The 16,203-nt window shown below is 38.5% G+C and overlaps 1 protein-coding gene across 5 annotated transcripts in view; it reads left to right on the top strand.

The window, feature by feature from the left end:
- The window catches only part of RCBTB2 (RCC1 and BTB domain containing protein 2), a 30,286-nt gene extending 16,181 nt beyond the window's left edge, over positions 1–14,105 (top strand). For all 5 annotated transcript variants that reach the window (XM_083854602.1, XM_083854603.1, XM_083854604.1 and 2 more), the window contains 6 exons: positions 70–212; positions 1,941–2,131; positions 5,062–5,188; positions 7,459–7,595; positions 8,200–8,330; positions 11,591–14,105. In XM_083854602.1, coding sequence (XP_083710728.1) covers positions 70–212; positions 1,941–2,131; positions 5,062–5,188; positions 7,459–7,595; positions 8,200–8,330; positions 11,591–11,731 — 870 coding nt within the window. In that variant the 3' untranslated portion in view covers positions 11,732–14,105. The remainder of the gene's footprint in view (positions 1–69; positions 213–1,940; positions 2,132–5,061; positions 5,189–7,458; positions 7,596–8,199; positions 8,331–11,590) is intronic.
- The last annotated feature ends 2,098 nt before the right edge of the window (positions 14,106–16,203 follow it).

Here is a 16,203-nt window from a genome sequence, read left to right as displayed (position 1 = left end):
GATGCATCTATATGTGTTAACTTACTATTACATAAAATGAGATTTTCTTCTTTTTATTATTCCTTATAGGTTGCCTGTGGCTATGCACATACATTAGTGCTAACAGATGAAGGTCAGATATATGCCTGGGGAGCCAATTCATACGGCCAGTTAGGTACTGGGAATAAAAGTAACCAGTCTTACCCTACAACAGTTATTGTGGATAAGGACAGGTAATACTTACAGTCTTGCAATCAGACATTGGTTGACATACTCACAGAAGAACTACATAAAATTATGGTATTTTTAATCTATTTTTTTGAGGGGGAGGGAGAAGGAGCCTATAATTTTTTGCAATGGTTCATCTGTTAAATGTGAACAGAATTTTCACTGAAAGTGCTTGAATCTGCCCCATACCATCCCTGTGAAAGAAAATCTGAATATGCTATTTTCTGCTTCGGCTCACTGTACTTTCGAGGCCTTAATTGCACTTTCCCTTCAGTCATGTAGTTTCATTGCTTGAAATCAGCAATAAAGGCTTTATTGTCTGTTAATATAAATTGTGTTTTAATATGCTACTTTTGACAAGAAGTGTACTCAGAAAAAGTGAAGGGTGGACATCTGCAATTTGAATTATTTCTGCTATTAAATCTGGCTCATAACCCAGGAGAGAGAGAAGGGGAGGAGGTGTTTCTTGGTATTGTTGCCTAAAAATTAAGCTTCAATTTTTGCAAGTTAAATATTTTCCTCTATGTCCTTGAGGGACAGTGGGGCATTTTTTTCTGTTGCTGTTGTAAAACCATGTATGCATATGGTCAGAAATCTTAACTTTGGGCTCCTGTTGTGAATAAGAAGGAAAGTGAGGTGTTCCACTTAACCCTATGTCTGAGTACATAATTGTGAGGAGGTGGCATTGCTGCTCTGGTGGTGAAACATGGCCTGATCTTGAACATTGCTATTTCTTTGTGTGTACTTGTGGTTTTGCTTCAAATGTTACTGATTTTTTTTTTCCAGACACTTTAGCCACAGTTAAAATGTTACAGTAATAATTTAATACAAGTTTGAATGTTGCATGTTGCCTTTGCCTTTTGTTGGTCAGAATATGAATTCTTGATGTCAGTGAAAATATTGCCTCACTAAAGCCTGCAAGATTTTTGCATATAGCTTTAAGCAACTTGTTTCCCTGCCATTATCCCCAGGCAGCTGAGAACACAAGTAAACAAGCAGTAGTTCAGACTGCAAAACAGAGGATTGCATAATGCTATACACAGTGGGAGTTTTGAAGTCCTAAATCAACCTTAGGATTAGAGACATAGCCTAGCTAAAAGACTTAGAAACAGCTTTAAGTGCTGTTTGGTTCTAAATTTTAATTTTCCAAGTGGAAGTCCTTTAAACAAAAGTAATAATAATTATATGAGTAAGAAGTATATTTAACTTGTTGGTTTATAACTGTTACCAATAAGCAAACAGAAAAAAGACTTTCATTATTTTTCAATTATAAGCCAAAATACATTTTTTTAAATGCCTTCTCATTTTCTTCTTCATCTTCTCCAAGTATTTGTTCTCTACAGCTTAATACAGCCACTCACCTCACTGCCCGGCACCACCAAGGACATTCAGAGACTTGAAACTCATCATAGTTTTGCTTGAGAGAGCTGAGGGGTCAGCAGAGCATGTGCTGCAGCAGATATAGGGCTCTGCTGCAACACTGGCTGCTTGCTCCCAAGATGCTTTTCCAAAGAGAAACTTGGAGTGCATGCTGTTTGCAGAAACACTGCCAGCCCTTTTGATTTTGCTATGTATGACCAGAAAGCATTCTTGCTTACATGCATGCATAAAAGTGTGTCTTTCTAGAGAAAGAGAGGAGATAGTGGGCTCAACATTTGCTCAACAGCATTTTGTTCTTAGTGAGAGTGAGTTGCTTTTTTTTTTTTCCTTTTTTTGTTTGCTGGTACACCCAGGGTTGTGGAGATTGCGGCGTGCCACTCGGCGCACACGTCGGCGGCCAAGACGCAGAGCGGGCAGGTTTTCATGTGGGGCCAGTGCCGTGGCCAGTCCGTCACCTTCCCACACCTCACCCACTTCGCCTGCACGGACGACGTGTTCGCCTGCTTCGCCACCCCCGCCGTCATGTGGCGCCTGCTCTCCGTAGGTGAGCTGGAATGTCTTTTTTTTTTTTATTATTCTGGCACCTTCTAAATAGAATCGTTAGTTCATAAAACAGTTGCGTGTATTTGAAGCCTAAATGTAGTTCCTCACAAAAACCAGCACCGGGAGGCGTAGTCGTAATGACACGTTACATATGTGTAAGTGGTAATATGGGATTGTAAAAAATTGCTAAAGCCTGATGGCAGTGCCAAATAATTGTCTGTTTTATTGATGTGGCCTATTTTTATGGGGAAATGCCTCAGGCTTGGGGAAGATTTTTTTGTGTAACCTCTGTATGTGACTGTCCAGTGGCTCTGGGTAGAAAAGCCGAGTTTGAATTCAGACATTTGAGGAAGCCATGAAGAACATTTAGGAACTCTGAAGCTTACTTTGGTGCCCTTAAGTAGACTCCTAAGAACTGAGGAATCTAAATTTCCATGTTCTGTATTGGCTACAAGCACTCAGTTTCATCACAAGTGTTCATGACCTGGTCTTCTGAAGACATGAGTTGCTGGATCTCAGATGTTTGATGAGCAGTAAGATCTGTCTTGCTGGCCTTGACTAGAAGGAGTTAAGTATACATCACTGGCTACCAGAGAGCTCATTCTTCAGCTACATTTTAATCCCATAATGGTTTCTAATGAAGTTGATGGGTGTTGTTGAGTTTTTTGTTTGGCTTGTTGGGTTAGATTTTTTTGTTGTTGTTGTTGGAGTTTGTTTGTTTGTTTTGGCTTGTTGTGGTTTTGGGGTTTTGTTTGTTGTTCTTGGGGGAGTTGTATATTTGTTTATTGTGTGATTTTTTGGGGAGGTTTGGGGTTTTTTGACCTCAACTCTTGGTTCCTTTGGAAATAGTGCTATAACACTGTAGCAATGTTGTACCAAAGCATAAGGTGAAGCCTTACAGGAGAAAAAGGTTACTTTACTTTTAAACAAAACAAGTTTCAGATGCACTTTCAAAGCCACTTTTTCATATGCGCCAAGTAGTCTCTCCAGCATCCTGGCACTATTCAGGGGGTCTGAGCAGGCTTCCCTGTGATGACACAGGATAAAGGATGCTGGCTATCAGACCCTTGTCATGTCTCCTGGGTTGTTTTAGTTAGGTGCCTCTGTGCTGGTTTCAGTTGTGCCTTTTTGCACACTCCAGGAGCTGAGGGTGACTGGCCTCTTCATCCTGTCCCACCCTGGCAAGCTGTCAGCACTGACTCACTGTTGTTTGTCATCTGATACACGCATGGTGAGAATCTTCAGGCAGCTGTGTCCTGGGATCTTACAGCTGCTGACCTGTATGCCATGGACATCTGCCGTGCTTACAGCCCCTGTTTATCGTTTTCATTCTGGTGTTCCACACCCAGGCATTCCCATTCTCTTCATGTTTGTGGCAGTTCTAACATTTCTAAAACAATTCTTAGCACTAGCTGCTGAGGAGTTTTTTTGGCTTTGCGCCTTGGTCAGTGGGAACTGCCTCTTCATTTCCTTCCTCAGGTTCCCCCTTCACTGCTGTAACAAATAAAAACATCTGGTTTCCCTTTAAGAGTTTCAAAGCTAAACCTCATTATATTCAGTTTTCCTCTGATGGCTGTAGAAGTCAACTGGAGATGTGTCTTGGTGGACATCTGGATTGCCAGTTAACTTTGAAGAATTTCAATAGTTGCTGAAATGCTTACTCGTTTAGCTGGCAGAGGTCTGAATAAATAAACCACACTTTGTACAAAATAAGAGCTAACAAAGTATTCTACTTTATCATTGTTTCAGAAATATTTCTTTCCTTTTTTCATCACTAGATTGGATTTCTTTCCACCATCCATTTTACCTCTACCTACCCAAATTGTGTATACCTGACATTCACTAAATGAAATGCAAAATGACGGTGCTAAACAAAGTGTAACAATATCAAAGTGTATGTGTGAGTTGAGCTTGTTCTGGAGCTTGTGGAGATGGTCTTTCCATTTCCAGCAGAATGCTATTCTAATTTCTAGCTTGATAGGTTACAGGACCTAGCATTTATGTAATTTTCTGTAGAGAACAACTAATTACAGATCTATAAGATCTGTGTAAACCCATAATGCATATTTTTCTGGTAAGAAGACAAAATATTTGTCACAGTTAAGAATGAGATTTTGGGGTGTAATAGGTTGTTGATTTTTTTAAGTAGTGTTAAAGAAGATGGTTGTCTGAGGCTATGTGATGGAGGTTTGGATCAGTTCAGGAGGTAAAAAATTTTGTATGCAGATAATGGATGACTTTTCAAAGCGGTTTGGTTAACTTTATAATGCAAATATCATGTGCACAGTAGGATATGCAGACATATGACACAAACAGGAATATGCAGACATTGATACGCTGTGCTTCTAGCAGCATTAAGTCTAGGGAAAGCTATTCTTTTAGAATAAACTTGTAAGTGTTGGTATTTACTTTAAGGGACATTGCACTGGGCAGTTTCACTGCAAACCAGTATGTTGTTTCTGTAATAGATTGATTTTTGTTGTAATATAATATCTCCTCATAGGAGCATTTCAGAAAATTTTATTATGATTTTTTTATTGATCTTTTGAGGATATTATAATAACTAACAGTTTCAATTTGACATAATTTACTCAGTAATGGTTGATAGCATTTTCTATCATATGGAGCAGTAAACTTCTGAGACTGTTAACTTTTTTTTTTTTCCTAGCCTTATATATAGATGAGTTAGAGGAGTGGAATTCACAGGTTTTTTAATAGAGATATTTTCTTGGAGCAGGAAACTAGAAAGGACTGAAGAAAGCTGTCCTTTTTTTGCTTTTCTGGCCCATACAGAACACATAGGTTGCTGGGGGCTTTTACTAGCCTTAAGATGTATTTATTATGAGTGTTAATTGCTGAGAGATACCCAGAACATTGTAGTGGGAGATATTTGTATTGCTCACTACTTTATATGTCTCCTATTTATTCTAGAGGCTGATGACCATCTTACAGTAGCTCAGTCACTAAAGAAGGAATTTGACAACCCTGAAACTGCGGACCTGAAGTTCCTAGTGGATGGAAAATACATTCATGTTCATAAAGTTCTTCTCAAAATTAGGTAAGGAACAAACTTATAAATTGTATAAACTAAACTGTGTTGTGTAGTCCACTGTGCTGAGTCATCACTGAAAAAAAATCTTGACTTATTCTTAGAAATTCCCTTTTCCCTGACTCAGGGATTTATTTCTTGTTCTTCACTGTTACTCTTTGTAATTATCAAACAAGTTGCTCTACTACCTGCCTTCCCATCATTTCCCTCCATCTGACATTTATCCTCCTTTGTGCTCCTAAATAGCCTTGACCTTTATGTCCAATAACGTTTTTCTGCTGAGGAAAAGACTCACTTCCTTCTGCTGTCTTCTCAGTAGTTAGAATCAGTTTTTCCTCCTTTGTATTGGATTCCTCCATCGGAATGATTGGAGGGGATTATGTTTATTCCTGGCACTCTTTTCTTCCACAGGACCCTTCAGTTGTTTCAGCAACTTCTGTAGGTGCTATCCAGATGATCTTTTTTCCCCTTTTGTGACAGATTACTTGTTCTATGTGTTTTAAACATGAGTTTAACTTTTAAGCTTGCTTTTTTGTGTGTGTTTTTACAACTTTTTTGCAAGTTAAGACCATTTTATGGTGAGATTTGGAACAAACAGATCTACAGAATGATCTCATTGTTATTAACATGCAGAGATTAATTTGTTACTGCAGATGTTGTTTCTTCTGTGATATTCTAGAGACACTGCTTTAGTGTCTTCTGCCTTGCCAACTGCTTCTGATTCATCCTCTTCATTGTTATATTTTTTTTTCTCTTTGCTGGTTTTTTCCTCAAAATGCTTGGCTATCTCATTCAGCTTATCACCACTTTCATCTTCTTATTTCTGCTCCTGAGTCCTGTTAGTGGTTTCTTGTGTATTACTGTGTAAAATTAAAATTCCCTAATAATTCTTGCCTGTCCTTGTTTCGTTGGGATTTTTTTCAGCTCTCCTGTTACTACTCTGCTTATCTGTATTACTTTTGTCTCCCCTTTACTGGTTTCATTGCTTGTACATTGCACTGGTGGCTATAGTCCACCCTCTTCATTTGGTGGGATCATCCCTTCATTTCAGGGATCATTGTGTACCACATTCTCTCTGACTTCTGTGTGGTGCCATTGGGGCATAGAGCATTCCCAAGGTCTGATCCACACTGGATGGATAGCATGATCACCACTACTTAACATAGGGCTCTGGGAAGCAAAACAATAAACTTTTGTCTGCCTCTCCCAATGCCACAATGTGGTAGAAGATGTGGCAGAAGCTAGATAATTACTTTATTTTTTTAATGAATCTGACAAGAGGTTCCATTCTTTTATTAAAAGGCCAAAAATACTAAGATTAAAAATTATTTAAATAACCAGTAAAATGTGAAGAACTTAAGTCATCAGTTAAATAATTATTTTTCATTTGGATTTAAGTGATACTGTCTTTATGTTGTAGTTTTGTCTCAGAGACATTAAAAGGAAACCATCCTACTTTTTACAGGAAAGTCTGAGTAAAAAAAGAGAAAATACAGATGTGGGACAGTTACAATTTAGTGTAGTACAAAGAAGTAAGATTAAATTGTGTTTGTTAAAAGTTATCGGAAATGGAGATGTGCATTTTTATCAACAGAAATTTTGAAAACAATGCACATGTTAGGATGCTTTTTAGGGAACAGTAAGTTACAGTGCATTGTAAATTACTGTGAACTGAAAGTTGCAGATTACAGCTACCAAAGGGAGTGCTTTGTCCTTGTTTGTATCTGTCACAAAAGTATTCAGACTTGTAAGAAAAAGGTGATGAAAGATGAAAGTGAGTGTCTTCACTTTCAATAATTTAATCCTTGAATGTAATGATTAGTGCTAAATTGTGTATGGACTCTGACACTGGAATAAGTGATATCTAAAATTATTAATAATTTCCCTCTTCATTAGGAAATGCTGGAGAAATCAGGGTCAAATCTTAGAAATTTCTAAATTAAATATAAACTTCATCTGCTACAAGACAGGTAATAAAATTTATTGTTAGTGTATCATGTATTTAAGAAAATGGCATCAAAACTAGATGGATATTCCTTGTAGATTGTAAGCAGAAAAGGAGCCTGTCATAAAATATTAACAACAGAAATAGAATTCTGAATTATATATATCAGTCTTATAAGGCTTAAAGAAATGAACATGTTCAAAGCAAGAAATCATGTTGCTAAAGGTTCTACTTGTATGTTTAGTCTGTTAGAACTGATCTGTTTTGGTTTTTTAACAACTTCTTGCTGAAGCTCAACTCTTTACAGTGTACAATCTTTGTTCATGTTTTGTAGGTGTGAACATTTTCGCTCCATACTCAATAATGACGATGAAATTATAGAAATGAGTGAATTTTCTTATCCTGTTTACCGAGCCTTCCTGGAATATCTGTACACAGACAACATTAGGCTCCCTCCTGAAGATGCAATAGGTATTTCCCATAAATGGAAACTACTCCAGATTATTGGTTTTGAAAAGTTCAATATATGTGTCATTATAGGGTAAGGAAAGCAGGGGTTGTTAATTTCAGTGTCATTAGCACTTCAAGCTTGAGTTTGGCAGGAAGAAAGGATGCAGTAGCAGGAAACAAGCCCAAGGAGAATGAGTGGTGGGTATGAAATGAGATCAAAGTGAAAAGTTTTCAGAAAGGGCTCATTGTTGCTCTTATTAAGAACTTTCTTTTAATTAGAAAGGCACTAATGCCATCCTGAAACTTTACTTGTTTGAGTAGCTGTAGTGATTTTTGGTCCTGAATGAAAAGAGAACTCTTCCCTGTGTGAATTTAAGAGGATGTAAGTCAGTAATTGATGTCCAGAATGAGAACAAGAGAACAGAACACTTGCATAGTAATAAAATGGTTCCTTTTTTGATAGGTCTGTAGGGGATCTTAAAAAATGCACACATCATCTAGGAGAAAAAAAAAACAGATGAAGTCTTTGATCAATTCAGCCTAAAACAAAATGGTGATTCATTAATTTGAAAAGACACTAATATATTTTGTCCCAGAATAGTTAAATCTGTATACATTCTCACAGGGCTGCTGGATTTGGCAACACTGTATAGAGAAAACAGACTGAAAAAGCTTTGCCAGCAAACAATCAAACAAGGCATTTGTGAAGAGAATGCCATTGCTCTTCTTTCTGCTGCTGTCAAGTATGAAGCTCAGGTAAGAACTTCTCTTCAGGTAAACAAAGTTGTTTTCTGAGAAATGAAGCTGCCTAATGTAAACACGACTATATTTAACTGACGAGGCATGATTACTGTAATTTCCCTTTCTGGCTTAACAAATGTTTGTTTTCCCCTTTTTAAGCTGTAAAATAAAAATTAAAAGCCTCCCAGTTTTAGTGTTTTCTTCCTGCCCTTTTGGCTTGCCCTTGTGAGTCAGGGTTCTTAATCTGCTTCCTTCCTTGTCATGTGGCATGGCAGGGCATGCAAGTCTCTCACTGCCATTTACATCTGTGCCTTTGGATTTTGCCCTTTCACTCCCTGAGTTCTCCACCTGATCATTTTGTCTGCCAGTGTGTGGTACAGTCATTCTGGTGCTTTTACAGGCAGTGGGAGAATTTACCTGTAAAGTCCCTGCATATTTACACTTGAGCTTTTATTAAAAAAAACACTTTTGCAGTACCGTTTACAATGAATTATGCTGACATACAACAAATTACCTATTGTTAATACTTCCCCCATATCCTGTCATCTGGTCTGCCCTTGGTTCTGGAATGAGTCACAAGCACTCAACCTGTTATCTGTGCTTTTTTGGTAAACAAATACTTTCAAAGATATTTTCCTTTTCTGATGTTCTTAGTGCTGTGGTGATTGTGGAAATAACTGTGTGGTGGGTTTTATTATTCAAAAAGTCTGCTTATGTATTTTAGATGTAGGGGACATTGCTATAAATACTTTTCAGGTATGGGAGGCAAGTAGAAAGAAGAGACTGAAACAAACACTGAGTTAAAAATGTTGCAGTGCTATATGGAGAGAGCAAACTACAGAAGATGAATTTGTGTAGGAGTTGCAAAGAGGAGACTGGAAATCAGTGAGTTTTATGGATTGAAAGAGAGGATATCAAGAGATTAGTAGATAGTAAGAGTGCCAGCTGCCAGTTACAAGGCATTTGTAACTCAGGTATCAGAAACAGGGCATGGATGGTTGGGGCAAAGAGGAGTTGTGCTTTCAGTGTACTGGGCTGATACAAGGGAAAACTCTACAGGAAGGCATGACCCAATGGTTTGGTTATCTTAACAGCAGATCTTTCACTAAAGTTTTCTTCTGTAGTTTCTCCTCTTACAAGCTTTCCAGGATTTTTGAACATCTTCAAAGCAGAAGTATTTTGGTTGGTCTGTATCTGGTGAAGTAGTTGAAGAGTAGTTCAAGACATGTTTAGGTGTGTTGTGAAATAGTAAAACTAGCCTGGACAAAGTACCAGAGTTCATAACGCCTGAGACACAATAAAAGGGTTGGCTGGATAACTAAATAAATATTATCCTCCTCTTCCTTATGAGACTGTGTTAAATTGTGTTCTGAAAGAGTGAAAAACAATTTGCAGATCATTAGTTGGTTCACTTGCCCTGGCTGCAGCATGTGCCAAACTCAGGAGTGTATTGTTGCCCTCCTTCCTACACTCACAGCTCAGAAAGGGATAGAAGTGCAGCAAAGATTTCTTAATCAAAGACATGGGGGTAGCCTCTGCCTAAGGAATCGTGGAATAAACCAGGATCTTCTAGTGTACCACATTAATATAGTAACTCCCTGTTTGAGAACCATATGCAGTGTGTCAGGACTTCAGCAGAAAACTGCCAAAAGAGGGATCATGAAAGAGGCCTCATATTTTGGATGTTTGGAAGGATGGAATTCCTTTTTTTTTTTTTGTCATTAAATGTGAACAATGCAAATGAAAGATTATAGTAGTGTGTGACATGCCATTCACATTGCAAATTAAATGAAGACTAACTTGACTACTGTATGCCTCTGCTAGGATTTGGATAGTGAAAATATTTTTTCCTATCCTCAGAAAGTACAAAGAACTTCTGCTACAAGTTATTTAAAGCATATTTCTCATATACACTGTAGCAAAGTTTAGACTATCCTCTTCTATAAAGCAGAATAAAAAAGACAGTATTTTTTGAAACTGAGTACAAAATTAGTAACCAGGATTCTCTATAATCTATGGTTCTCTTCATACCAGCAGCAGAAAAATTAGCTGCTGATCATTTTAGCTAGCATAAAAGTTCACACATTGACTGTAAAGCAATTCAGGTTCTGATGATACCATTTCAAAAGTCTGCAGGAACTTAAGGTGTCACTGTCTTTGATTGTCTACATTTTTTGCTTCTTCTCATTTCTTTTTTGCTTCTTCTCATTCCTTTTCTACTTTCCCAGTAGCTGTTGATAGGATATACTTGCTATGCCATATTTCTTCTTTAAGGATATTTTGTGCTTCAGTTTACGGTTTAGTTACATTTTGAAACACGGAATCTACTGAAAAGATTTCAAAAGGAAATGCACAGGTAGTCTGCTGAGTATCTTTCTACTATTAATCCCAGGGTGCAATGTTTGTGTAGTTAACATAGAAATAAAATTGCATGGGTTACTCCTTTTGCTGTAAGCCTTGAAGAGTTTATAGTTTTACGATTGATTCTGACTTCCTTGCTGCTGGCTCCAGCTCTGGCTGCAGAAGGTAATTAATTTTTCTTCGCATCAAGGTGTTGCACAGGTCCCAACCAAAGGAGACTGAGCCAGTGCATGGAGAGAAGGATTGCCACTGTTGTGAGGTGTTTGAGTAGGAAGAATTTGCTGGGTGCAGTCCTGGTTGTATGGCTTGATGGCTTGTACCCATCCTGTGCTGAACAGCTGAGCGTCCTCTTACAGTGAGACCAGGACAAGACAGAAACTTTTGTGCTATCTGGGAATCCCATTAGACAGACACAATCCTAGGTTTGCCATGAAAAACACATGTATCCTAACATGCAGTTTGGTTCAGCAAGCATCATCATATTTTTCATTATATTTTGCTTTTATTTCCAGCATGGCTAGAATGTCTGCTCTTTTTCACAGGACCACTACTGAATGCAGTGCAGGGAGGACAAGGGAGTTATTGATGCTCTAGTAGTTCTCTTTGGGGCAATTTGATGGTTTCACCTGTTGGTAACTTTTCTAATGAATACGTAGTAAATTCTAGTAAATGTGATGGTGTTCTAGAGTTGATTTAGGTGGCTGCTCCTGTTTTCTCAAAGTGCGTTTATTCAATAGTTCGTATGAACAAATTTCATCCTATAATTTGTGATCTCATCAAAAGGATCAGAAAAGGGATTGATAATGGGAACAATGTGGTGTATTTTCTAATTAAATGACAGATTTGAAACAAAATAATAATGTTAATAGTTTTATCAGTCATTCATATAACAAATCACTTAAATTTGTTCCTAGGACTTGGAAGAGTTTTGCTTCAGATTCTGCATAAACCATTTGACTGTTGTTACACAAACTCAAGGCTTTGCAGACATGGACCATGACCTCCTGAAAAACTTCATTAGCAAAGCCAGCAGAGTGGGAGCATTCCGAAACTGAGGTCTGACTACTACCAAGCTGAAGAGCACATCCTCTTCCCTTCTAGAAACACTTTTCCCTTGGAGAACTTCTCCGTGGTCAGAATGTGCAATGGTTTGGAAGGAAAGTCTCGGTGTCCATCAGCTTAGGGAGTGTGTAGAAGTCCACTGACATGTAGGCTTTGTTGTAAGGATGGCTACAGTGTGGTGACTGTTCATTGCTAACAGCTAGAATTTAACACAAAAATCTAATGTAACTAATAACTATTACCCTTTCCCACTCAAAGTCAAGCTAACTAAGCTTGTCATTATCTAGTCTGTCTAATTTTTTATTTTTTTTAAACAGTCGGTGTTTGGATTTTATGGGACAGTGACCTATTTGCTGCTAAAACTTTCATAGTGTACTTTTAGCTCAAAACTCAGTTAATATGCCATAGTGAACTTCTTTTTATAACCCAATGAAGATACAAACTTGTTTTTCTGGAAATAGGGTAAAATAATGTAAGTTCTTTAGGATGAGAGGCTTTCTGATTTGTAGGAGGATATGTCTCACTTGGTGTTTATTTGGAGTTTATTTATGAGGAGCTTCAGCAGGGTATTATAGTTTTGAGTTTCCAGCACTTGTCTCATTGTTCAGCTAGAATGAAAAGGATCTCCCTTTCCATTACACAGGGCATGGTCCCTGGCACCCCAGTGGAAGCACTCACCAAGTCTGGGTGTGAATTGTCACACTATGAGTTTTACTGCTAAGAAAAGCACCTAGTTACAAACCCAAACAAGAGTTCAAGAAAATGAAGTTCCACTTGAGGCTTATTCATTCCTGTCTTACTGTCTCTCCTCAGACAGATCAACTTCAGAAAAATGGAGAAAAGGGTGATTTTGAAGCGGTAACTTCAAAGTAATTAAATTGTAAGAGTGAAGTGACTCTATATTCCAGATGGTGATAAAGGTATCTTGTCCACATACAGCCTTTCAGATTCTCCTGTGGTCAGAGCTGTTAGGTGACCACAGCACTTTCCTTTCAGGGCTGTTCAAGAGAGAGGAGCTGCCCTCTGGACATGCATCCCTCCCAGCACTGATCACTGGCTATGGTAGAGTAGATGCTTCATTTCAAACTGGCTGAAGTAAGTTAAGGTGAAAACTCCACCCAGTGCTGCACAGAGGGAGGTTTGCCCCAGTACAGAAGGTGGAGCTCATGGAGCATTTACTTGTATTTTCTAACAGGTAACTGAATTAACCTTGAGAATTTAAGACTATGGCTGAATAAAGTGACTTCAAGTGCCTTTTGCAGTATTTTATGAATGGGGAAGTATAAAAAGCTGTATGACCAGGCTCAGTACACTAACATAATTAAATAAGTAGTCATGCAATCTTCCTGCAGGTCCCTGCTGTGCCACAGCATCCTTCAGTGACCTTTTCTAATCCTCAAATGAGGTTTCTAGGAACTTAATTCTCTTAAATTATCACATCTTCACGTCTAAGGTGGAAATAGCTGTTCTTTACTGTATTGGAGGCTCATTTCTTAAACAATCCTGTTGTTTGAGGAAGAGTAGGAGGAAAAGTAGTGAGTAGTACCCCCTTCACCCCAGGCCCTCTGGGTGTGAGTGGAAAGGTGAAGCAGGTAGCAGAATTTACTTAGGAAGAAGGTGATGAGCAAGTATTTTAGAAGAGGCTGTGGTAAATAATTACCTCTGTTTGAGACATTTGCCTCAGATTCTCACTAGAAATATCCTGGGTCATCTACTGCTAATAAGCACATTCTGCCACCCCCTCAGCGATGAGTATGACTTCCTCCAGCAGTGTTAAGTCTGTTCTTAGCAGCTGTGTCAGTATTTTGTATTCAAACAGAAGTGGTCAAAACCTTTCCAATACATAATGCAGATTCATCAAAAACACAACTTTGCTGGAGGAGGAGATCAGTTTTGTGAAGTTTGTGTTGAGAAGCACTTGACACCAGCACGCAGACAGAGGTTACAGCAGACAGTGAAACAGTGTCACGTTAGGGCACAACTTTACTGCCAACCCTGTGTGCTCTATCCCAGCACTGATCATACCAAAGCATGGACACAAGGGATTCTATGTAAACCAAGACTGCACTCCCTGCTTAAGCCTGAGATGCCAGATTCACCTGCCAGCATTTCCTTAAGGGTAGCAGTGCATGAAACAACAGCATACAACCACATCCCAGCCTTGGGGCAGCAGCTGACACCAGCCCCTGTTCCATCCACCTCGATGGCATCATGCTGGCACACATCCAGTCTTACTGGGAAATGGAACCAGCTGGGCACCACCACCCCTGGGACTGGCTTGGCAGTGGTCACTCCAGCTTTCCTAAGGTGTCTATTATGTAAGGTCTCTCCATACATTTCTGTTGTTTTATTCAGAAGAATCAAACAAAAAACTATAAATGTGAAATGATGGGGGGGGTTGACTCAACATCGGATCAGAAACCTCTGGCTCTCTGGGGACACTACTGCATGGAATGATAGCACTGGAGAGGGACACCACTCTCCTCCATTAGCTCAAGTTCGTAACAAAGTAGTGGAACAGAGATTGCAGCTGAAATGACATGCTGCTTGGAACATTTTTGGCCTAATAGAACCAAGTGTCATTTTTTTCCAATTTACTTCCTTCCTGCTTATTATTTCCAACCAACATACACATTAAAGCCTACTTGCAATTTCAGAATAATTGACAAAGCCTGTAATTTTGAGAAAAAGCATCTCTGGACTGAATGAGGGTGATTCTAAAGGTCTGACATGTCAGCGTTGGCTTTTATTCTGTATCATCTGACCTGGATGTGATAGTATTACATTCACAGAAACATTTATTTATTTAATTTTTTAAATTTTTGTTGCATGTGTTCAAAAAAACCCCACCCTTACTGGCTTAGGTGGTTAAATGTGGGTGCATGGATGTAAATATGTGCTTGAAACCCAACCATGGAACATTTCAGAAGAAATTAAGGATGCATTTCACTGTTGTGAGATAGTATGCAAAATCCTTGTGTTTATGGAACTTGCAGGTTAAATACTGAATAATTGTATTGTTCTCTTTTAGGATACCACAGACAAAAGGTATTTATTAAAAAGTGAAAATTTGGTCAAACAGGAGCAGCGTGTGGGGTTTAAATAAGGAGCAATGTTTCACTCTCCAGAAAGGAATCTGGAAAGAAAAAGAAATTACATGGGTAGGGTCAGCTGAAGGTTCTTTTAAGTTACTGAAGCTAAAAGCCAGCACTGCATTATCATCTAGTACCCAGCTGTAGAGTTTTGTTACAATGCTTGGTAACTATGTAAACTGCTGTTTTTATATGACTGGAACACCTTCTCTGGGCTTTCCTTGTAAAACAAAGCATTTATTTGCCCCATAGAGACAGGATTCATTGGCCACCACCCAATGATGTAGACAGTTTACAGCCTGAACATAAATGACTTTTTTGTTTCTATACAAACTTACCTGGACCATTAATAAAAATGCCATAATATTTAAATCAGTTTGAGTGGGATTTTTTCTTTTCAGCAAAAATGAATAAATTTGATGTCTGTAGACTGAATTGACTGTAGGTGGGGGAAAAAAAGTAAATCAGATAATATTTCACAGAGGGACCTTGCATGCTATTTGTGTTCTTCAGGAAATCACCATATAATACATTTGTAAGCTGGAGAATTTCTTCAAGTGTATTTCCACCTTTCAAAGAAATTAATGCTCTGGTGACGTAATAAACTGTGATTAATAAAATGGTCCTCAGAACACCAATCATTGTTTCTTAAGCAAATTTGTATTATGACCAGCTTGTTACTATGCACTGGTATCACACAGCCATAATCTTCTTCTCCAGCTGCTTCACATTTGATACAGGTGTCTTCCTGCAGCCACTCCTGTGCCTGAAAATGTGCACTTACACATCTCCTGTGGCTGTTCTGGCACCTGTGAGCAACTTGCTTTTAGTACAGCCCCTCTGCACAAGCACTGCCTCAAAATTCTTCATTTGCAAGTCCAAAGGCAGGGAGGAAGAAAAAAAGCTCCTATGACATACAAGAAAAAACAGCAGTAAGAGATTAAGGTATAAAACACCAAATGAAGAGGCTGGGAGTCAGCTCATCCACCTTCAGATTGCTACACAGCCAAGCCAATAGATTCCATTCTCCTAAGCACCAATGGACAGAAATGGACCTTTAAAGGACACGATTTACCTGACCTCATCTTACACCCAGGGCTTCAGCTTTCTACAGAAATTAATGCTTGGTTTTAAGCACCTAAAATGGCCATCACATTTTGTGCCCAAGTTTTGCTGTGATTCCAAGTTTTCTTTTTTTCCTGGAACGGTTTCAATATTCCAGGCCATTTTTAGTACAGCAAAGTCTCACTCTAAGAAAGTGCTGTCAAAACCAGTAAGATTTCCATATCTAATAAAAAGCCATTAGTTTCAATACGTATTTATTTGGATAGGTACCATATGAAATCACTAATAAAAGAAAATCACTGACTATA

This window comes from Zosterops lateralis, assembly GCF_965231275.1.
Source record: "Zosterops lateralis genome assembly, chromosome: 2".
NCBI classification, from domain to species: domain Eukaryota; kingdom Metazoa; phylum Chordata; class Aves; order Passeriformes; family Zosteropidae; genus Zosterops; species Zosterops lateralis.
Note: the sequence above shows the minus strand (reverse complement) of the source record. Positions and strands in the feature narration are given on the sequence as shown.